Source organism: Chroicocephalus ridibundus, chromosome 2 (genome assembly GCF_963924245.1).
Source record: "Chroicocephalus ridibundus chromosome 2, bChrRid1.1, whole genome shotgun sequence".
Taxonomy (NCBI): Eukaryota; Metazoa; Chordata; class Aves; order Charadriiformes; family Laridae; genus Chroicocephalus; species Chroicocephalus ridibundus.
This window is the reverse complement of record NC_086285.1, coordinates 98,087,784-98,112,387: the sequence shown is the minus strand read 5'-3', so window position 1 is coordinate 98,112,387 and position 24,604 is coordinate 98,087,784. Positions and strand designations below refer to the sequence as shown.

General features: G+C 41.5%; 1 protein-coding gene across 4 annotated transcripts in view; it reads left to right on the top strand.

The window, feature by feature from the left end:
• Window positions 1-24,604, top strand: part of EPB41L4B (erythrocyte membrane protein band 4.1 like 4B) — a 180,832-nt gene that overhangs the window by 45,155 nt on the left and 111,073 nt on the right. For all 4 annotated transcript variants that reach the window (XM_063326273.1, XM_063326272.1, XM_063326274.1 and 1 more), the window contains exons 2-3: window positions 9,820-9,924; window positions 24,345-24,387. In XM_063326273.1, the coding sequence (XP_063182343.1) occupies window positions 9,820-9,924; window positions 24,345-24,387 (148 nt within the window). The remainder of the gene's footprint in view (window positions 1-9,819; window positions 9,925-24,344; window positions 24,388-24,604) is intronic.

Here is a 24,604-nt window from a genome sequence, read left to right as displayed (position 1 = left end):
TCTGCTATGAAAAGTGCCACAAATAGTATGGATTATTTAAGTTAAAAAAACATACATAGGCGCAATTGAACGTGAATTATGTGAGCAGAAACAGTGCGCAGTATTTATGCCATAAGAGAGGAGTGGTTCTATGGAACTTCTAGTTTTATCCAGACATAGATAGAAGTAAATTCCTGCAGCATACGTGATGTAATATTTCTAAAGGGATCCGTACCTTTTTGGTTGTACAAGTGCCTGTTCCATACACTAAAAGCAATGACCTATAGGGCGTTGTGTAAGATGTCTGTTCTTAGAGCAGCCTTTCTAGGTTTTGCCTCCCAGCCACAGCACAGCTTTGCGGCCTCCTCCTTGCCCCGTTACCTGGTGTTCGAGAAACAGCTTTTGTCAGGACAGGCCCCGTACCAGTCTGTACAATGTGGCCCATAAATGGATGCTTGTGTGGGGAGGGGGTTTGAAAACGCTGTTAGCTTAAACCAGTAGCGATGTTAGACTGATGTAACTTCCCCCTGGAGGCACTTCTTTACTAGGCATATAGCTGTACAGCTGCACTGATGAACCTCTTGGGTAAGAGTTGGAAGCAGAACCTGTGATTTGGCTGGCTGGGACAGCAGGGACCCTGCAGGCTTCCTTTATATAATGGTACTTCTGGCTTGTATTGCGTGTGTTGTCTGACTGGGCATTACTGCTGGTCGTAGCTGTGTCTGTGCCAGAGGAAGGTTGCTAGTGGAGCCTTATCAGTAAACCATTCTATTGTAGACAGCCATAAGTGTCCTATTTAAAATCAAGTTAAAAAAATTGGAAAGAGTTGAGTTAGACATACCTACATGCAAAATGTATATGAAAGACACATGTCCATATGGAAAATTCTGTTTGTACAACTGCATCTATTTAAAACCGTTCCTATTCATGGAGCATTCAAATGCAGATGTATAAGAAAGCAAAGATGTCTTTTGAAACTTTGGTACTGCCATTAGCATAAAAAAGCAGAGAGTCCTTGCTAAACTCTCCTGAGATTTTCTTCTAGTAGCATTTGCCTCTTTCTTTGTTCTCTTTTAGGTCAATTTAGCTTATGCTGGGGCTCTGTGTTGTTTCTCAGATGCAATTAAAAGTCATTACCTAGAATCTTCTCTAGCTCTCCAGCAAAATGGCACCTATAATCCCACCATGATTTGTGCCGGAGATGGGTGAGTCACGCAAGGGAAGCATGATGTTATGTGTTATGTTTGATGGTATTGTCTCTTAGAGGTGGCTGCCACTTCAACACCCATAGGTCTACCTACAAGCTTTAGTTCTATCCTTTTATTGTTGTTCTATACAACCTTTAGTTCTATCAACTCCTTTATCAAGTTCTATCTCTTCCTCCAGGGGTGCAGAACTGTAAATTATATCTCGAGTGGAATCATGTAGGTTAAGAGTTCTCGGCATAGGTTTTTATTCTCCTCATCCTAGCTACTTTGTGTTTCTTCAGCTGTGTACTTGAACTTGAGGTGCATGCAGTATATCAAGCAGGTCAGGAGAGGGAGCTGGCAGTCTAGGGGGGAAAAAGAATCTTCCTTCTGTACAAATAACTTTTTTTTTTTTTTTTATTGTGCCTCTGAGTGTAGAAATGTGATGGGGTAACCTGTATGTATTTGAAATAACAGGAGTCCGGACCCACTTCTAGAACATAAAGTTACAAGTAAAGATTTTTTTTTCTACTTTGTTCTGTGGCTGATGGTATTTTTTATCTGTTGCCTGAGGATCCCGTTTAGAAGCGTTGACAGTGCTTTTCTCAGGGAAGATGTTTGTGTTGCCAGTAGTACATGTAGGTGATAGGGACAGTAAACAGAAACTCTCACCTTCATCTGAGTCCAATAAAATAAAAATGTCAGTGCTGATATTAACATTGCCAATAGTAATTGCACTTACAGGGCACCCATCACAGTAGTATCTGCTTGCCCTTCATGTGGCTTTTGGAGAGATTAAAGGCTCTTCCAAGGCGGCATGTCCTTCAGATGACTGCTGACTTGATAGAAATGTAAAATTGCCCTGGATAAGGGTTTCCCCACGGTGGTGGGTTAGCCTTGGCCAACAGCCAGCCTCCCACCCAGCTGCTCATCCAGTCCCCTCATCAGCAGGAAGGGGGAAGAAAATATGGGGGGAAAAAACAGGAACAAGAAAGCTTGTGGGTCAGGATAAAGATAGCTCTTCCACGGGCTCAAATTCACTCTTTCACTCCTGACTTTAGTACCCGCTTCCCACCACCAGCAACCAGTGGATCCATTGTGGAGATGGCTGGAACCAACTGTGTCCAGCATGGGGCAGCCCTGACATCTTCCCTGAAAAAACTAAGCAAGTGGTGAAGGTTCTCCCTTCCAGATAATGTAGGTCTTGAGACAGGATGGTTTCATGCTGCTTTTTTCACCAGCAAAAGGGACTTCGGAGGCTCTAGGTAGTTTTTGAAGGGCCGTACCGTAAAGCTCAGTTAGTGAAAGTGCATATGTTGAAAACAATTGCGCAAAACCAGCTTTCAGAAAAAGTTAGCATTGTACAGATCCCTTCACAAAGCTTATCCACCTGCTGTTGTACTTTGTCCACTTGAGGAAGAGGCAGAGTGTGTTTCAGAGATGGGGAAGGAAGCAACTTGAAGCAGGGATGCACAAACTGGCAAAGGAAACCCTATACTCACTCTTCAAATCTCACCTGACTTCCTTGAAATCTGTTTTATGTTTTAAGTGTTGCTGTACATGTGACATCTTTCCAACAGATTACTTGGCATGGTTTTGAGCTTTTTAGTGATTGTTCTGTATGTAAGGTAACTCCCTCTCTGCTATATTTTCTGTATACGATGCTGTGCTGCTGTTCCAATCTTTGATTGATCTCAATGAGTTTATATTTTATGAATAATTAAAAATCTTTTCTTCATTCCTGTTGCAGAGCTTGAAAATAGCATATTATTCTTCCCTACCCTTAATTTGTGTTTTGGGTTTCTTGGTTTTGTTTTTCACTTTTATTTTTTTATTCACAAATGACTGCCCTTACATAGCTGGTAGAGAGCTTAGGCTGACACAAGAAACTTGGACAATGTCGTGCTAGGATGGTAGAGGTATCGTGATGTGACTAGAAGCCCAGTGCCATTTGGGTTTACGTAGTGCCTGGTATGAATGGAGATCTATTTATTTGTTCTTGTTCAGGCTTCTCCTCTATACCAGTTCTATAGACTTACTACCTTCAATCGTTGCTGTCCTGTAAAAAGTTGCAGTGGTGCAACTTGTCTTTTGCAGTCATTAATCCCTATTTCCATCTTGTTTATCAGGGAAGGAACACTGATTGTTCTTGCCAACAGTTGGTGGAGAGATGAGAGTTTGAGTGCTGTTTAGAAATGCTGCCGTGCAGCAGTGGTGAGGTTTACTATATCCACTATTTGGGGATTATTTTTTTTTCTTAATATCTGTCTGCAAATTCTCATTGGCATCTTAGTCGCAGAAACCCAGCTCATTTTGCTATTAGTGCCAATCTACCAGCAGGGAGAATGGACTTAAATGGCAGTATGCTATTTCTTTGAGATTCCTCCATCCCCTCGATGGGATGTGACTTGCGAGAGTCCTAATTTTTGAGAGTCCCTAGTTTTATCATAGTCTTTAAGCGTAATTTGAAGCAAGTGGCTTGATTTCTTGGTTGGGGTTCTTTTTTGCTTTGCTCATAAGCTGCTTTTGCTCAGGAAATAGCAACTTTAGTTTGAGGTATTTACAAAAACGTCTGGGAGAAAAGTGTTTGTGCTCTCAAGGTTACAATAAATAAATGCCGTTCAGGGGATTTTTTTGTCTCCTGATGAAGGGCTGGGGTTTTGGTGGTGTGTATATGCGTTTGGCGCTTTTGGGGGATTTTTTTGTAGGAGGAGATTAAGGAGACTTGGGCTTTTGTTTTTAACTAATTTCTCAAAGGGGTTAGAATTAATTTTGTTTTCCTTCAGCTAAAAGTTCACGTGCGTCATCAGTTGCATTTTCATCTGGGCATGTTCAGGAATGCTGTTTGTTTCTATGGTCCATACTACATTTAAATATAATTTGCATGCAGTTGCAGGCTCTGAATCAATGCTGCTGTTACTGCTATGACAGGGTGAGAGGCTTAATGGTTATTTCAACAGTGTCACATTTTCAAGTGGGCGTAGAGCCAGAACTGGAAACTTGAGTCAATGGTTGATGGATAACAAAATAACCTAGCATCTTCACGTAGCTTGAGCAAGTTAGCCAGCCTCGTGGAAGTACGATGTCTTAAAAAAGAACTTGTTTTTCTTTTAGTCCTTAACGCTGAATTTTTGTATATTGAGAGAAAGCGATATTTGCATCATTTCAAGCACAAAAATACAACTCTCTCCACGTTCTTATGAATCTGATCATGAGGTCCCCTGGGAGGAGGGTGGGACAGGCACCAAGGTCATGGCTAGTTTGCAGAGCGCAGCATGCCCTCTGCAGAGTGTCATCTCTGGATGGCAGCATGGAAACTGGAAGTTGAAAAAACGTTATTGGTGGGCTGGATAGCGTGGTTTTCTGTGCAGCTATTGCAAGCCCAGACGTAGCCTCAACTGTACTTGGCTGAAGCTGTTAGACTGTGTAAAATGCAGCTCTTTTTAGTTCAGAGCTAGCTCTGATGTGCCTACAAGACTCATGATCCAAAGGATGTCTGTACTGTAGTCACACACCTCCCAGTGACCAAGCTTAGAGGGTGCGGAGGGTGGTGTCTGTCCCACCCTCTTCCCAAGGGACCCAATGAACAGATTCTTAAGAACACAGAATTGCATTTCAGTGCTTAAAATTGTGCAAATACTGCTTTCTTTCAGTACAGGTGAATGTGTTTGAGAAACTGAGGGCTTCACTATCAAGAAGAAAGCAAGTTAAAGGACAGATGATGACAAGCACCAGGAGTCAAAGGCTAATTAGAAGCCCAGCTGGCTTTATGCGTGTTTAGCCTGTAGTATGCCTGAAATGCTGGAAAACAACGTTGCCAGTGACTGTTAAAAAGGCAAAGCAAGTTCTCACTACTAAGCAATATGCCCAGCAGATAAATCCGTAGTTGTAGGTTTGAAAAACGAGTTAATAACAGTTCAGGTGTAAGAGGACTGAGCAGAACATACAGAGCTACCTGGTTCCAGGAAATGCCAAGGAGAAGAAATGCTGATGCCATTGGAATAGAGCAGTATCAGGCCTGCAGAGCAGAAGATTACTAGCTACAAATGCTCCTTTACTAACTTAGTAGAAGCAAAAACCTGGTGTCTGTGACCATGAGATCATAGCAGCCCACTCTGCAAAAATATTTGACGTATTGCAGAATACATAATCCTGTGCTTTCTTTAGAAAAAGAAACTCAATGTGCCCTACCTACTCATTTCTGCTACTACTCACTATTCAGTTTGGGACACATTACAGTTAATTGGCTTTGACTTTTTTCTTGGCAGTAATTTATTTTCCTCATTTTTCAATTATCATTTTGTCAACTTGTAGGCTATTTCAGGTACTCCTGGCTTATTTGACAGGTTGTTTTCCCAAGCACAACTTCAGCTGTTTCTGAAATCTGTTAATAGTTCATTTGTGATGCTGTAATCTGAACTCTCTAGTATGACTCAATTTCAGCCACTCCACTTGTGTTCATGTAAAGCACTGTGCTTGGTTGCTGCGTGCTGCACGTCAGGTTGGGGAAGCACAGAAGCTCTCCAGCTTTGCTGGGTGTGCTCTGAGGCTGATGGATGGCATTCTTGCACTGTATCTGCACTAAACTGGGACTTCTCTGGCTTCTGTGTTCCCTTTTCATGCCCGTTAGCAGCACCTTTCAAAGAATTCTGGAAGAGCTAAAATCAACGCCGATCAGCCTGTTTGGACAGAGCCAGTTGGTGTAAAATGCCCCTGGCTGATGAATTTGCCCTTTCCTTCATGCCCACCAAAAGCACGTTAAAACCTCTTGCCTATTCACTTCTCAAGTCTGGAAGAGTTTCTAATTAGAGAAGTGAATCTTTGTTTTGTCAGGTTTTAGCTGACAAGAATTTCTGTGCAGTCCCTGAGACTTGGATGTCTTTGGCAGCTAAAGATTTAGCCTACTTGAAATGTGGGCCGTGCAGCTGTCGCTGTGGCTCTACAAGGTGCTTTATACCAATTTGAGTCCTTGTTGGAGGACCCAGCAATAAGTCCTCGTTAAACATAAGAATTTTCATTGATGCCATGATTCCGGGTCCCAAAGAAAATTTGAGGAGGGCTTCTGGGATATGGAGTGGAGGAAAGTTGTACCACTGTCAGGTGTGGAGGCTCATGGGGCTGACTGATGTGAGAAACACCTTTTCTTCCCCCCCGCCCCGCCTTCTCTCAGTAGTTTCTCATTATCATGGAGCTTCCTGACCTGCAAGTGTAATTCAGTCTTTCTGTATTCCTTCAAGGCCAAAGAGGCAAAAGAGAACACAGGACATTGAGGTGCTGGAGCTGGCCTAGAGAAGGGCAACGAAGCTGGTGAGGAGTCTGGAGAACAAGCCTTATGAGGAGTGGCTGAAGGAGCTGGGGTTGTTTAGCCTGGAGAAAAGGAAGTTCAGGGGAGACCTTACCGCTCTCTACAACTACCTGAAAGGAGGCTGTAGCGAGGTGGGGGGTCAGTCTCTTCTCCCAAGTAACAGGCGGTAAGAGAGGAGGAAGTGGCCTCAAGTTGCACCAGGGGAGGTTTAGCTTGGATATTAGGAAAAATTTTTGCACTGAAAGGATTATTAAGCATTGGAACAGGCTGCCCAGGGAAGTGGTTGAGTCACCATCCCTAGAGGTATTTAAAAGACAGGTAGACATAGTGCTTAGTGATATGGTTTAGTGATGGTTTTTGTCAGAGTTGGGTTGATGGTTGGACTAGATGATCTGAAAGGGCAATTCTATGACTCAAGTGACTGCCTCATGCTAGTTCAGTTTTACCTTGGGTTGCAGCTGTAGTTTGTTTGTAAACTGGACACTTGAAATGCTTCCCCCAGCATTTGCCTGTGAGGTTTCAAGGCACTCGCACAAATTCTCCTGGGTTCCAAGGAACAACAAAGTAGCAACTGTATATAGTAGTATGTGTATATTGTTTGTTGCCATATACTCTTTTTTTTGAGGTGCAAGTTACGCAGGTCTTTTACATCTGACAGTTCTGAACCATCTGTCTAGCAAGGTAGGACTGTAAAATATTCCTAGTTTAAGGTTGCTTTTTTTTTTCACGTATATCTTCCAAAAATATGTACAAGTTGAGAGTCTGTAGAGAAAGTGCCATTTGTTAAATTCCAACTGATTAGATCTACTTTGAATTTTTTTATTGTATGAAATCAGTTTCATATTCTTTATGTGGTACCAGGTTTTGATAGAGGAAACTTTTTTTTTTAGCTTCTGTGTTATCTAGAAGGACAGGAGGAGGAAAAGACCATGAAAATCAGAAGTGTCTTATAATTTGAGCATTTTTGCTGTTAGAGACCACTTTTATGCATGTGGGCATATGTAATTCCCAAGGAAAAGCCCTTCTATTTTGCATATACCACACGTATCGTTCAATGCACAACTTATCAGTCTGCAGTTTGACTCCCAGGATTGTCAGGCAGTGAAGAGGCAGAAGAAAGGAGAGCAGGTCATCCTTTACTGGTAGTAGAGGAAAGGAGTTTAGTCACTTTTATCTCCTCCTTTGGTTTAACATCTCAAAGAAAGTTTTTTGTCATCAGTTTGTTGATTGCAGCAGCTTTATCATCTAAATGGTATGAGTTGCTGGGAAAGCTCATTTAGTGACAAGTTAAATGTTATAATCTCCTGTAAGCTATGTATGTAATACTGCATTTTATGGTCTAGCCGTGCAGTGCAGAGCTATTCTGCGTGTAGCACATATGTTGAACATTAACTACTATTTGGGTACAGAAGGTGGAGTGTGCTCTCTCTGCTTTCTATTGGGTGTGTGGCGGTCGAAGATAAACATGCTGGTAGTTAATGCCATAATGCCAGGAATAGAGTGATCATAGGACATCAAATCAGTTTTTCCTAGTTTTGTGAATTCCTCATGCCTTACCATTTCTTTTCTTATGGCTTTGGAGGGTTTTCTCCTCCCTCATTTGAGCAGAATCAGTTTAAATTCTGTTGTGCTTTGATTTGGCTTCTTTTAACAAGTGCTGAATTTACTACGTATGAGAAAATGTGTTCTAGATACTTTTTAGCAAATTTTCTGTTTGGCTTATAGCAATTATTGTACACCTAAAGATGATGGTTTCTTAGCAATGTACTGCTTTAAGAAGCTGTTGTATTCTCATCTGTTCTCAATAGCATCTTGAACTTTGATTAAGAATGTCTGTTATTCACCTCTTGCCCCGCCCCCCGCCCCCCCCCCCCCAATAATGAAGCATCTTACAATGATGATTTAATACTAGTTTTAAGTTTTTATGCAGCTTGTTTTAATGGAGCTTCTAATCTGTTCCTGAAATTTGATAAGATTTGATTTCTGTCAAAAAAACCCAAAACCATACCCCCAAAAACTCAACTTAAATAAAATTTGCTACCTACACCTAAGCTTGCTTGTCTTTTGCTGGAGAAGACAGATTTTAGACAGCTTGGAATCCTGGACAGGAGTTCTGCATCTTACAGTTGATGCTGCGTTTGTGCAGAAAGCCAGACTAAAGGAACTGAATACTGTTTAGCTCTCCTTCAGCTGAAATCAGTGAATTTTGCTACAATTTGGGAGGAAGTAGGAATGCCAAATATGTTAGAGCTTTAAAAAATAAAAATTAAAAAAACACCAAATCCTCAAAGGTATATGAGGGCCTCAAAGGTGTATGAAGGACAACAGGCACAAAAGTGATACCAGATCTGTATTTTTCTATATAAAATACACCCGTAGCTTGAATTTCTTACTGAGATTTATGATCATCTCATGTATTTTTAGCCAAAGGTTTTGTTTACACAGGAACTTGAAAACTTCCTTCTCCAAGTAACACAACAGGGTTTGCATGAAAAAATGGTTTGTTTTTTCCTCTTCCTCCTACTCACCTGTAACCTCCAAGCTTTGCTGCTTCTAGCATTTGAAGTTGAAGCACTGGGTATCTAAATTCTTGGCTTAACCTCAGAAGAAGTTCACAGGCCAATGCAGCCTAGCTTTAAGATCAGCTAACTTTTCTATTAGTACCCATAGCCCATAATCGGGGTTCGTTTTGTTTCCATGACTTTGTGTTTCAGATGGCATGCCAAATAAGAATTGTAGCTTTTTTTTTTGTCCTGCCTTTTTTTTTTTGTTTCTCCATTTAAATACTGTAAATGCGATTGCAATTAGCAACACTATTGAAAAGATTCTTATCAAATCCCATTAATTTTCTTCACAGTGCGCTTCAACTATTCAAGCTGTCCAGAATTTATTTTGCAGCTTGAATGGTGGTATGGCACTGCGTGACTGCAGTTGGTATGTGGTAACAGCCAGGAGATTTCAGGCAGTGTGTCAAGCAAGCTTTGACTGGAGAATTTGGCTTCCTGGGGTTTAAAGTGTCGGCTTTGTGACTTAGGACACTTACAGGACATAAATCTTTCTCTCCTCCACTTTGAGTTACAGTGAACTTTGGAAGTTTCTCTTTGAGAGTGAAGTCTGATGCTGTTGGAATAGCTGCAGACAAGAACAACATGTCACTTTCTTTCTTGAAGAAAATAAAAAGAAATGTCAATACAATTCCTTAGAATAAACAGAATGACTATTTAGGTATTATTCTCCATTGTGCATCTCCTCTCCCCCATTCGAACTTAAAAAGAAACCCACCCACCCACCCAAACAAACCAACCCACATCCACACACAAAAAAACCCCACTTTCTTTTCTGTTACAGAAAAATGCAAAGGGACAGGAGTTGTTTGACCAGATTGTATATCATTTGGACCTCGTGGAAACAGATTACTTTGGCCTGCAATTCATGGATGCTTCCCAGGTTACAGTAAGTGTAACTTCAGTTAATTAATTATAAATGTATTTATTTACAGATACAGGTAGATAGATATATTAATAAGATACGGTTAAAAGACTGCAGCCTTGTGGTTAAACTATATTGCTATATATTTAATCTTTTCCTTTGTCTGTTCACATTACACGTGTCAGTATGACAGCAACCTGGGTCGTGCATAGAGAATATACAGACTTGGAAAATAAGTGTTTGCTTTTAAGTTATCTGGTCAGTATTTAAATGTTTTTTCCATAAAGTAACAGAAGACAGATGTGTTCTATGCTATTAGAATAAAATAATGGTAAAATATAGCTGCAATATTGACATCTTGTGAAAAGTAGGTTCGAACTGTATCATCTCAGAATTCTCAGCTTTATTCTCCAGCAAGCACGGGTCAATGTGATTAGGTCGGATCAGTGTTTTACCAGCTGCACTGTGATCTGTGTTTTACCAATGACTTTAAAGAACAAAAAGGAAACCTATCCAGATATTATAACAACTTGATATTGAGAAAGGGAATCTATGCTTTTGGGGAAGAGAAGACTGGTATTATCTAATTAAACATTATCCTAATACCCCAGTTAATTTAAGGGTATGTATTTATCCTGGCAAAATGATGTTTGAATGTCCATAATGGCTTGGCTTTTTTTAGGAAGTTTAGTGTGTGTTCCTGATAAAATTTATATTACATAAATTGTGTGTCCTTTTATGATGGACCTGATCATAAGGGCACAGCTAATAAGCAGAGCTTGTTCATAGTAGAAAAAACAGATTACATTGTCACTGATTGTCAGATCACCTAATTGGGAACCTGATGATAATAATAATAGTAATAGTTACTTAGCAAGGAGAGTTGTGTAATGTTGTGAAAGAAGGGAAGCAGAAAGGGAGAGCGAAACATCCTTTCCTAGCAAGAAATAGGGCAGATCAGAAGCAGAAGACCTGTCTGAGGAAGCAGAGGATGCCCGTTTCCCTGTATATTTGCAAAACTGAAGGGCTCTTTTGAATGGTAAGGAAGATGAAGCAGAGATGTAAGCCAAGTGTGTTTTCCATAGATAGCTCTATCCCTGGTGTTCAGGGCAAAATGTGCTTATACATGCAAGTGTTTTAGCTTTCTTTGTATGCTATTTTTCTCCTCTGTATGAAAAGGGGGAAGTAAGTCATGGCATTTACAGTTGCAAGAGGGATAAAGGCTATGAATTGCTTCTGGGGGGCCTAAGAAAAGCCAGCACTGGCTGCAGGGCTTTGGTAGTAGGGTTATGGTTTTCTAGATTAAGAGGCATGTTGAGGGCAGAGTTCTTCACCTTCACCGGAGTGCAAGGCTGAAAGCTCTCGTTTGCTTTGTTTCTTTTTCATCTGGCTCAAGCTGGGCAGGGAGTTGAGTTCAGAGAGCTTCAAGGCACAAGCTTTTATCGTCCCCAGCACCCTGTGCAAAAAGGTTCCATGCTTTAACAGCCTCACTTGGTCTGTTTTGAACTTGTGACCCACTTGTTTCATTTGCATAGCAATTAATGCATAGCCTCCATGTGCTTCTGCTTAGTGCCAGCTCAACCACACAGTGGCAGTTGCAGGACTGGGAGATTAAAGTTGTGTAAACTCCTTGAGGCTCTAAGCCTTTGTCTTTATTATGTATTGTTAAGTGCTAAAACATCTTTAAGCCACCATTATAAATGAGAGAGCACAGAATAGTCTTTGAATAGTGGAGATTGCTTCTGTGTGCTCCAAGGCCAGCAGCTTTTGAGAGCACTGTGTTTCTTGCAGTCCTGTAACTTTGCCAAAGAGTCGGGACAAGCAGTGTTGATAGCTGTGATTTAGAAAAGAAAATCATGATTAAAGCTTATCTGCTTTGAAAGAGAATTTCTTTGTTGTTTGAACAGCTTATTTTTAATATCCCCCCCAAAATAATCTTTCAATACAAACAAAAAACCATAAAGTTGTGCAAGGCAAGATATCAACAGTAACACAGAAAATACTGTAAAACCTATACAGTGAACTCTGCATCAGTTTGTATCTTGTGCCCTTTGAAGATATCCATAAATAGAAGGATGTAGACAATCACATAGTAGTTTATTCTAAAGCAAAGCTTTCTGTACTGTTGTATTTTAAGTTATCTGGTATTAACTCCAGAAGCAGAAATAATTCGGGGGAGAGGTCATTAAGTATTGTTAGTGTGTGGAAGAACTTGATTTAGTGGAAAACCTTTATTCATAAGTCAGGTTTAAAAAGCAGCACAGATACATTGCCTGCTGATGGTCAGCACCTTGACTGATTACAATTTATAGGTTATAGTGAGGAATAAAACTTCATCTTGCTGTAGTTGCATTATAGCTTTGGACCAACTAACGCTATTTTTTTGGTACCAGACTCAGTAATGAAACTCCTGAGACTTAGTGCTTAGCAGCTGTCCTAGTGGTGCATCTTTCATCGTTCTCATCCTTTTTTAATTTCTGTTTTAGTATGTTTTATACTATGCGTAATATAGTAGTAAAGTGGGGCGTGTATGTAATTTACTTTTTGCCCCATCAAAAAAGGTTGGAAACCACTGCTCCAGGACAGTTCTAGTGAGTCTGGGAACATTCTAAGGCCCTTCAAATGTTTCCATCGTTTTGTAATAAAAAAACCTGCTCTGCTTTTCTTTTCCTCCTGTTTGTGTAAGGGAGGGAAGAGAGAGAAATAGAGAGGTAAAGGAGGAGCAAAGGAAGGAAATGAGAATCAAAGAAATAATTTCTTGTTCAGCTAACTGTTATAGGACTTCAACAGGGAAATGGCGCTTGGGTGATTGAAGAGTATCGCTCTTACGTAGGACGTCTCTGCAATGGTTTAGAGGAAATGTAAAGCTTACTTTTACTATGGTTTGTGTGTTCTAGCAAAGCAGAAAGCCTTGAAAGCTTTAGTCAAGGTTGGAAATAGCAATAATAAAATCTTTTGAGACCATACTATCAAAGTTGAGTTGCCATGAGGAAGTATTTTATTGATCTTTGCAGAAACTGGTCATGTGCAACATATTCTATGGTTGGTTTGGGTACTTGACATTTATTTTAGGCTGCTGTTAGCTAATGTTTATTCATCTTCTGTTCAGTCTTGTCCTTCCTTTGTCTCTTATTCCAGATTAATGTAAGAAAAAGGGCTTCTGTGGTTTACAGACCCTGTAAGGATATAGAACTCGCCATTTCTACAGTTGCATTCTTTGTTCCAGTTGTCTGTCCTGTGATAGCAAAACATGGATACCCTTCCAGCCCCCTCTGTTTTACAGGAATTCAGGACAGAAGGTCTGTTTCCCTTGTGATTTTTTTCTGATCACAAGAATAATTACAGAGTAATTGAGGGGGAAGAAGATTTAAGATACACCTTTAAACTCTTGTTTGTTTGTTTGTTTTTTGTTTTGCAAATGAGCTGCTATAATCCTTGAGGTGTGAAACTTTAGTTGGGAATGCATGAAAGCAAAAGAATTAAAATATCACTTTTCTTACATGCGTCTCTCGGTGATCCCCTAATTCCTTTAAATCCTTCATGTCCGATCTCTAATGTCACAAAGGCCCCTTGGCTTAAAGAAGGTCCCTATGGAACAGCTTTTCCCAGCTTCATAGATATATTGTGCTCTGCAGCCAGTCGAGCCATTTGGAGCCTGTGTGCACGCACCCCATGTATCTGGCACAATGGGAAGCACTGGATTTCCAGTGTGTGTACAGCAAGACTTTTGTGCGAGGGCAGCCCGTGTCTCCTGCAGGTGCCCATGGCTACGACGGGGGCCAGGGTTCCCCGTGGAGATGAGAGCCTGGACTGACCTGCAGTGAATTGTCATGGCAAGCTGTGTTCTCTCTGAACTTCTTAATATTGACTGATTCCTAAATTGGCTTTTGATTCATTGGCTGTGAGAGGCAAGAAGACAGCAGAGGGAGGAGATGGAGAAGGGTGTGTAGAAATAGGCTTTTGTGAAAGCAGTCTTCCAAGTACAAAAGTAGAAGAAGGAAAAAAAAACAAAGGGGCAAGAACTGTGTTGCCCAGACTGAGCCTAACCAGTAGCAATTTGTCAGGACCTGTTGATCCGAATACGTCCTCACCTGTATGGAAGGTGGCCTTGTGGCCACCTTTGTGTATGTTTTTCTGGCAGGTTCAGGATCATGTATTCTTCACGACATAGGTTTTCAACAATGCGGTGTGAGGGTGGGGAGTAAAGCAAGATGGACAACAAATAATGATACTTGAATACCTTTGTTTCTCTGCACATCATGAACTAGACTCCCGGATGTTTCGGCAGGTATTGAGTCAGGGCCTTGGAGAGGGACTTAGTGCTTCATGACTGCCTTTGCTGCATCAGAATTTTCTTTTAAGGGCTCATTGTCATTCAAATCAAGAGTTTTTTCAACTGCCTCTCTTCGATACTGCTGCTATGACTTCTTAAGGGTGTGAGGGATTTGGAAAAATCAACAACTCAAACCAGTCAGCCTCATAGTGTGATAGCTGTGAGTCTTTTTACTTATGTACAGCTTAATACTGTAACAACAAGTGCTCGTTAGGCCGAACAAAATAGAGACAAGCCTTGTTGTTCTATACCTTGAGTGTTGGGAGAAAGGAAGACTGTTAAATATTTTGATAATGCAAAAGGTTTCCTTTTCTGCTCCTGGTAGAAACATCCCATTTCCCCACGAATAAACTGTCAAATTCAATTGTGATTCTGTTTCCCCTCCCTGAATCTTTATTGTTCCTCTGGATGATGAGCTCTTTGGGACCATGGTTGTTACAGGATGTGTGTCTGTGGATTGTAGCCCAGAGCAACAAATACCAGACACAGCTGGAGGGTCCCAAGAGCTGTACAGGCAACAATATTCTGTAGTACTCAGTGCTTCGGTTACTAAGAGTGGCAGTGAAATCAATACCTGTTCAGTAACTAGACAACAGCAACATGGCTGACTCCACAGCGATGCAGAACACCTGATGAATGACTGCTTCCAGCTGTGGCTCTCCAAGGCTGTATTGCATTCTATGAACACTTGGTGGGAGGCTCCAAAACACTAAGAATTCCCAGAGCAACTCCAGTTTTCAGTCTTGCAGTAGCAGTTGTTTCCAGGAGGGCTGGAGACCAATTTCCCTAGCACAGACTTGAGAAGCAGCCGTACAAGGCAGGTGGCCGTGATACTCGTGATGTCAGTGATGCTTCTCTACCTCTTTGTAGAGAAGTCAAATCTCCAGTCTACGCAGGACAGCAAGCAGTTTTTTGCTGTTTTCTTGTGTCTCTGTGCATGATCGGAGCATAAGCTGAAGTAGTTTCCTTCCACAGATTTAGTCAGGTTTGTTGCCTGTTTGTTACAAATCCTTTCAGTTTATTTTCTGAGTCTTTGGGTATAGGCTTCAAAATTAAAGGTATATAGGCTTCAAAATTAAAGGTAACTCGCTTTTTATTGCTAGTATTTGATCTGGAGTGGCATCAGCTTTCATTGTCTGTATAATAAGTCTAATGAAAATTATGCTACACGAGACAAGTTTTTTTTATATAATTTTGTGGTTTATTTCTCTTTATTCCCCCCTCATCTCTGGATATGAAGTTTCACTGCGGAGAAGAGAAAGGGGGTAACCTTATATGTACTGTTGTTTTGTGTGGTAGTGATCACGTTCAGTTATAGGTGTGTTCATGTGCAAGTATAAGTTTGGCTTCTGTCACCTCAGGTCTGTGAAGCAAAATATTCCTTGGACTGAAGTAGGTTGTTACATGTATATGAATTAAGATAGCATAATGGTCTTGAAGGATGTCCATATAGCTCTCCATTAGTTATGTGTAGACTATCTGGACTACGGATAAACAGCATCACGTACCAGGACGCTTCTGAAATGTCTCTGTGCAGACTCAGGCTGGGACAGGCAAGGCTTTCATGAACGCCACAGGGTATGTGGAGGTCCCAGATAAGGCTGGGTAGGGCCATTAAGGCCTATCAGTGCCCTCAGGGCTCTGTAGTTAGCATCTATGGCCTTGTACTTCCCAAGATCCCAACCCAGAGCTTTCTTACCACAGCTCCGTTTTACCTTCTGCGGCTGGACAGCATTGCTTGCACCATCCCACTGCTGCTAACTTGTGGGTAGGAGGTAGCTGCCTTTCTTCACGTGGCAGGAGAGAACTTGGCATGAGAACTGCTTTTTTCATTCCCGTACAACTGGTAACACACAGAATAATGTTGGTTGAAAGGGACTGCTGGAAGTCAGTTGGTGCAGTGCCTTGTTCAGAGCAGAGACAACTTAGAAAACCAATATAACTTCACACTTTGATCAGGTTGCTCCTTATGCCTCCAACAGCACTGTCGTGGCACTATACCACTGTGCCTGAGCTCCGAGGAGGGTCCAAAACAAGAGCCACCACTGTATCACTGAGCCACCATGCTTGAAACCCTTGTAGTTGTAAGATCCTGCCAGTATTTTCTGAAAAGTTGTTCTCATCTAGGCCCAAATGCAAACTGTTCACCATATTAAACCCAGCTTGGTCTTGTGATGCAAATGCTATCTGAGCGTTTTTTTTTCCCTTCATGTCAGGTAGGTGAGATCATAGAACAATGTCCTGAAAGATGCCTCCAAAACTTGTCTGTTGAGGGATGTGTGTATATGCCAGAAATGGTAGGTTTGAGCCTGTGAAATATAGCTCAGCTTCCTTCTGCCAAAAAACTGGAAAGATCTGAATTGTGCATGTATGGAATAAATTATATATGCAGGCCATAGGATCTTTTCATGCATATATGCACAGTGTCCCTGTACATAGGGTAACCCTTTTTATTCTACTCTGCGAATGTAAATACTTAAATAAATTGTATAGTTGGTAGACAACAGAGTGGTATATTTTAGCAAACAACTGGCTTCAAAACCACAAGTAACTGCAAGCCACAACTTCAGAACAAACTGCACCTGTTCTCCTGTTCTGTTAATTGTGTGTGTATGTGTATATATATATTATAAAATCTATGTGTTTGTAGCTGAAAAAATGCGTTGCAAGTGTGATGTCTGTCTTTGTTAAAAGTGAAAGGAAAAATAATACGAAGAGAGATAGGTAGAAGTCAAGCTCTAGTTTTCCTTGACTCAGGGCTCTTTTTGCTATGACCACTACCAATAGCTAAATAATGGGGAGGGAGGATGATTCTTCTGAAGTTACTGCCAGATGGACATGCATGGGCCCCATGCCATTCTTTGGCAGGTTAACACACCTGGCCTTCACACACCATTCTTGAGACTGGGGTATGTCTGTAGAGTTTGTCTTCTCCCAGCTAATGTTAGGAGCAGAGACTGGGCCACTGGTAGGGAGCTGGCCATTGGCACAATTTCATAGAAGAGAGACTAGGCACGCTGAGCAGAAGATGCAGTGTTTCTCTTTTTTTTTTTTTTTTTTTTTTTTTTTTCAAGTCAGGTAGGTGAGATTGAAGAGCAGCGTCCTGAATGATGCGTCCAAAGCTTGTTTATTGAAGAGTGTGCATATATCCAAGCTCCTGCTCAGAGCAGCCCCAGTTGGATCCCATTGCTTGGGACTTTGTTCAGTCATGTTTGGATACCCTCAAGGACAGTGGCTCCACAGCCTCTCTGGGCACCTGTGCTGTGTCTGAGGAGCCTCACGGTGACAGTCTTTTCCTTTTGTCTAGCTGGGATTTCTCCTGGGTCTGTTGCCACTTGGAGCATCTCTAAGAAGAGTCAGTCGTCATCTTCTCTGCAGCCTCCCAGCAGTCAGCTGAAGTCACCAGTCAGGTCCACCCCTGAGCCTTCATTCTTGATGCAGACCAGAGGCAGCTTCCTCAGCCTGCCCTCACATGCCCCAGCACCTCACCATCCCAAAGGCCCTGCGCTGGGCCCTCACCACACTTATCAGTGTCTTTCCTGTACTGGGGAGACCAGAAGGGGACACAGGAGTCCAGATGCAGTCACCAAAGGGCCAAATGAGAGAGGAGGAAAGCATTTTTACTGGTTTGCTGTTTTGTTTTTTTTTTTTTTTAATTGGTTTATTGGTTGGGGTTTTTTATGTTGTTTATTGCCCAGTCTTGAAAAGGACTCTCAGTGAAGCAGCTAGAAGGGACCCTAAGGGTGAAATCCAGCACTTCTTTCTGGCAGAACTGCTTCTCCAAATGCATTGGCTTTGCCTGACAAGGTTTTGGTAGTGGTGGGACTGTAGGTGTTGCTTCTGATAGAAGATGCCAAAAACTGTCCCCATGTTAGACAGAGCCAATTCCAGCTGGCTCCAAGACAGATCACCACTGGCTAAAGCCAAGCCCATCAGCAGTGTTGGTAGTGCTTCTATGATAACATATTTAGGAAGCAGCTGAGAGAAGGGAGTGAGAATATGAGACAGAAACAACTCTGCAGACACCAAGGTCAGTGAAGAAGGAGAGGGAGGAGGTGCTCCAGGAGTCGGAGCAGAGATTCCTCTGCAGGCCATGGTGAAGCCCATGGTGAGGCAGGCTGTCCCCGTGCAGCCCATGGAGTTTAACGGTGGAGTAGATATCCACCTGCAGCCTGTGGAGGACCCCATGGCGAAGCAAGTGGATGCCTGAAGGAGGCTGTGACCTGTGGAGAGCCCACACTGGAGCAGGCTCCTGGCAGGACCTGTGGACCCATGGAGAGAGAAGAGCCCATGCTGGGAGCAGGTTTGCAGGCAGGACTTGTGACCCTGTGGGGGACCTATACCGGAGCAGTCTGTTCCTGAAGGACTGCACTGCATGGAAGGGACCCATGCTGGAGCAGTTTCTGAAGAACTGCAGCCTGTGGGAAGGACCTACATTGGAGAAGGTCGTGGAGGACTGTCTCCCGCAGGAGGGACTCTACTCTGGAGCAGGGGAAAAGTGTGAGGAGTCCTCCCCCTGGGGAAGAAGGAACAGCAAAAACAACATGTGATGAACTGACCACAACCCCCATTGCCCATCCCCCTGTACTGCTGGGGGGGAAGAGGTAGAGAAATCAGAAGTGAAGTCGAGCCTGGGAAGAAGGGATGGGGAGGTGTTTTAAGATTTGGTTTTATTACTCATTATCCTAGTCTGATTTGATTGGTAATAAATTAAATTAATTTCCCTGAGTTGAGTCTGTTTTGCCTGTGACAGTAATTGCTGAGCGATATCCCTGTCCTTATCTTGACCCATGAGCCTGTCGACATGTTTACCCCCACTGTCCAGTTGAGGAGGGGGAGTGATAGAGTGGGCAGCTGGCGGCCAGCCAAGATCAAACCACCACACCAAAGCGTGAGCTGTCTCTCAAACATCTTTGCTTGATCTGTTGCTATTCATTGTGCACCACCGCAGAGGGTCTGGCTTCATTTTCAGTCGCCCCTTGGGTAGGCTTCTTGTCCTCAGACTGAAAAACCCCCACCTCCAGGCCCCAAGGACCTTGGTGACCCTCTGAGAGTCTCCTCCTATCACCCTGGTGCAGCAGCCATGGAAGCCAGGCGCTCTCCTCCCCTCTCCCTTGAGGCTTGGCGTGTAATTTGGGCGTGCTGCAATTGTCTGTGTTCATCTTGCAGAATCTTTATTTAAATAATTTCTCCAGCCAGTTTAGAAATGTGTTTTTGTGTCCCAGCTCTGTGTCTCTCTCTCTGCAGTTTAAAGTCATAAGTAACCCTGCAGAGGTGCATTGTGTCCCATCACCCTGCTTCCTATTAAAAATACTAACCAGTATGACCCCTGGTGTTTATTAAACCCTGAGTTGCATCTGAGCAGTTTATCTAAAAGCCTTTTTTCTCTGCATCTACATTTTCAAGAGGAACATAACTTTCTAGGATGGATCAAAGAAACTTATATGAGTGTAAAGAACAGATCTTCTCACAGTTTAAGCTGAACTCTTGGGAGCTTTTACTGTTTCTAAGTATATAGTATATGCTTGTGTGGTCCCTGAGTTTCTACATGACCTCAGTTCTCCTTTGGTTTTCTGTTACTACCATAATAATATTTAAAAGGTGACCTTCAGAAGAAAAGAGGAAAGAGCTTTTTCTCCTTTGTTACTTTTTAACTTTATACGCGTACCCCCAAACTGTGGTTTGATGGGTAGTATTTTTATTGAGTTGGTCTTGGTGATTCCTTCCTCCCATGTGTTACATGTGTTTTTATCATCTCTGCTTTAGAAGGCCGTGTGACTAATGGCAGACAGCTTGGTAGGGTTCAGGTGCCTAAGAAATCAGGCAACAGGAAGGCAGTTCAATGGGTAATTGACTTTTGGTTTTAAAGGTGCCAGCTTTTGTTTAGCACACGTTCTTTTCTGAACCTGACCATTTAGCACGGTTCTCCCTCCTGTACCTCTAGGTAAAATTTGAGAAAGCGTTTAAGCAATGTTTTGCAGAGAGCAAATAAAACTTCCGGTGAGAATGGGCTTTCTCTTACTGATAATTAAGTACATAAATAGGCAGAAGGGAAAACAGTCTATTCAAGATGTTCTTCATCCTTTTTAAACTAGCAAAGCATGCCAACCATAAAGGGTCAAATGCAATTTTTTTTCCCTTTCAGGTCACCTTTAAGGGCTGCATATATCAAGACAAGGATATTTCATTCTTTTAGTAGAGAAGGAAGTAGAGAGGCAGTGGAATTAGCAAAGCTGAGGTGTGTGATGGCTTTATGTCAACCTGTGGTACTCCCCCTTTTAGTCTTCATTTGGCACCCACTGTGGTCCTTACATAGATTACTCCAGTAGCTATAGTTTATCTACTGTATCTTGATACAAATACAACTTTCCCCTGCTGCGTGATTATTGTGAGAAAACATTGGTTCCTACCACTTACGAAGCGTTAAGGTGCTTATTTTTTCCTCTTCGGTTAGATAAAGTGAGTGATCAACAGGAGAGCATGCTGAGATAAATATGTACTTCCGGTATTTTAGGACCTCTTTTTTTAAAAATGGTGTTTCTTTCACATGGAATTGTTTGGCATGTGTTTTCAACACATGAATCCCAACCAGTAACTACTGTTTTATGTCAGTTAATACCATAGGAAATATTATACATTTGGCAAAGCAAAGAAATTCTACTGGGATTAAACAGGAATAAATGAAAGTTAATCCAGCATTTGAAGTTCCAGTTTACCTGACAGAATTAAAGGAGCACCCACATTGTTTTCTATAGCTTCCTGAAGAGGAGACACGGAAAGGGAGGTGCTGATCCCTTGTCTCTGGGATCCAGTGACAGGACGTGTGGGAATGGTTCAAAGCTGCACGAGGGGAGTCTTAGACTGGACATGAGGAAGCATTTCTTTACCAAGAGGTTGGCCTAACACTGAAACAGGCTTCCTAGAGAGGGGGGTGATGCCCCAAGCCTGTCACTGGTTAAGAGACATTTCGACAATGCACTTGATATTGTGAATGGTCAGGGAGTTGGACTAGAAGATCATTCATTTAGGTTCCTTCCAACTGAAATATTTATTCTAGTCTAGTCTATTCTAAAGTAATCATAGAATCTTGATTAGCTGCAGTTTGACAAGGTTTGGGGTTTTTTTTTCCCTTACTTTAGGCAAAGTAGTTTAGACACTGTCTTCCTATCATAACACAGTCCTAAACCAATTAATTCTTTTCATCCTCCTTGTTGTGCACGGATACTTCTGAGTCCAGACTGGATAAGGGGAATGTGGCATTGCATAGTTGAAATGACTGTGGTCGACCTCAGTCCTATGCTGTGAGATCCATAGTTAAGGTTTTTTTTTATTAGTTCAGATCCTGAAATGATGTATGGTTATTTAACCAGAGTACACGTTAGGCATAGCTACAGTTATAGGTGCTGAGAGAGCAAAAGTCCCCTCTGGTTTTATTCAGCTTCGTAGTGAGACTTCAGAATCCATTGCTTTCACGTTCCTGTTCTTGAGTCGGCAAGCAGTGTGTAGCTAAGACCAAACGTTTTTTTGCGTCTTTAGCTAGAATGCTCTGAAATCTTCGACTCAATTTTTGGAGGCTTTCTTCTGGTTCACTGACAAGTGTTTTTTGACGTCACTTTCTAAACCTTCAAGGTGTTCAAGGCTTCAGAGCTCTCACTTGTAGCCTTCACTGCCCCATGAGGCAAGACTAGCTTTTCTTGATATGTCTGTTGTGATCCTGCTTGCAACAACTGTCTAGACAATTTAGGTGAAAGGGAGAAAAAGGAGGGCAAAATTTTTTGAGCTCATTTTGAGGGACATTTGGAAAGCTGCTGTGATTTTCAGTGTGAAGAAGCCTTCTGACGTTATCTGAGGCAAAAGATTGTTGAAATTCAACCAGATTTTCACAGAAGTTGCACAAAATATCTGACTGACTTTTAGATTGGTGTTGGTTCACAAATCTGCACGAAAACTGCCAGGCCTGGGAACTCTGGGCCAAATAATCCTACCAGTCCATGTCCTAACCCCCTATTTTTATTTTGTGATCTGCGTGGTGGCCCCATCGCACACAGCCATCATGTCCAATGCGGGATGGGCGTAAAATGGCAGCTCATTCTTGGCTCTGAAGAGAGATGAGTTTAATGCTTGTGTTTTGTCTCCTGGAGCAGTCTGCCTCTGCCTGCTGGGGTACGGAGAGTGAATGGTAGTTTCCTGTCCTAGCCGTAGTCTCATTTAATGGTCTGCGCCAGTAGTTCCTAGAGTCTTGTTAGTTGTTTTTAAACCTTCTTTGAAGTATTCACACTTACGAATAATCAGTTTGAAACTTGCTGTTGTTTGAGTTTTAATACATCTAGAATACCACATTCCAAGATTGGGACTATCAGTTATTAATTCTTTGGGAATTATTGCAGTTCAGGTTGTGCAGTCTTTATTTCTGAACATGGTAGTAACACGAGCAACAAATGAAAAGTTATTTAGGATTTTTGCCTGTAGTACAGGTGTTATTCATGTCAGGTTTTATTTGACATGAAGCTAAAATTTTCTGTTAAAGGAATCGGTATGTTTGTATTTGTTGAGTGGTTTATCTTTAGCCAAAATAAATATTGAGGAGAAAGACATTTTTGTAGCTAGGTATTTGAAGCATAAATAATTAATCTGCCCTGGAGGTGTGAAAGTAAGAGACTTGTATAATTTCAGTAAAAAATGCAAAATTTCGTTATTGGTATTTTTTCCTTATCAAAAATTTGAAATTTCACAAAGCTTCTATGAACTGCTGTGTTCTCTGTTGTAATTCTTCATAAGAGAGCAACATAGAGACACAATAAATTACTTGCAACTCTGAGGAAAGTATTTGTGTGAGCTGTTGTAATGTTTTATTTCCACTCTGGTAGATATTTCTCAGATTGTAAGGATGGTTTCCTTGGCAGCCTCACCTAAGGGAGTCTAGCAAGTCTCATGCAAATAAAAGCACCTTCAGAATAATTGTTTCATTTCTCTTTCTCTCTCTCCTTTTTTTGTGAGATTTATTTACCTCAAGGGTTGTAAGTCGTCAGGCTTTCAATCTATACCCTTCTATACCTGTGATATATAAATTTTTGCCTTGGCTTGGGATATACTTAGTAAATAAATACCAGCATTACTATCCAACAAGTAATTTTTCACATTTATTTAGCCATGGTAGCGCGGTGTTAGTCGAATGATAATTAATCATTCAGAGATTCTCCTTTTTTCTGAAAGCATGAATGCTTTAAAAGGAAGCAAGGAAGAGGGTTTTCTTTCTCCTAAGATTTTGTTCCGTAATCCCTACTTTATTACTTTAAAATAAATTAAGATAGAAAAACATGTATTTCAGGGAAGTCCAAATACTGTTTTATTACCGTGTGCGACAGGAGTGTTTACATGGGGTTGCTTCAAATCCGATTGCAGCCTTGTGTAGGGCATTGCACAGTGTCAAAGATTTAAGCTAAATTTACACCAGAGAGTGTTTATTGCTACTCTTCTGTAGATGCAGCTTGCACTGACGAGAGAGTGCATAAACTTTGCTGGGAAGCATACTTTTTTGTCATCATAGTTGCATCTAAACTAACATCTTTTGCTGTTAGTTTAAAAAGGGGAGGGGGGATACGCATCAGTGTTTCCCAAATGCTTTTAGAGGGGGTTAAGCCTTCATCCTTATCTTGGAAAAACTTGGCTATGGAGCAATGGAAGGCAGGACAGTACGGGATCTGGAGGGTCTCCATCAAACAGGGGAGTTGAAAGGAGAATGAAACCCAGGGGTTTGGCCTGCTGTCCTCAGGGACACTTGGGCACCAGTTAAACCTGGGGACAAAACGGTATTCTGCTTACACGCCACTGCTTTGTGGCTTTGGATTTTGGGGTTTCATCTCTGGAAGAGAGAAACTTCCCTGGCGGTACTGATGAATGAGCTGGTAAATCAAGCTTTTGCCCGTGAAAGAAGGTAAGTTGGTAAATGTGCAAATAAACACTTCTGCAAATGTGTAGAAGTTTAGCAAATAAATATGGCAATATTTCCTTTTAGGAGATTTTTATCTGTTAAGTTTTACTGTAATTAGTTTATTATGTCAACAAAATCTTGAAATGGAACTGCTTTTAAACATGGATTTTCTTTTTTTAGCACTGGTTGGACCATTCAAAATTCATTAAGAAGCAAATAAAAAGTAAGTACCTTGTCTCTGCCTGTTTATTTTGTTACTTCCTTAAGAATTTGAACTTAGAGTATTTGAATGTAAGTGTGCATGTTTAAATACGGCCTTTAATGGAATAAATATTTATTCATTATTTATTCAGCTAATTGGCTGACTATATTATGTCTAAATGCAAGAGCACTTATAAGCAATAGACCAGCCTTCAGTAGCCCTCGTTAAATATGTGCTG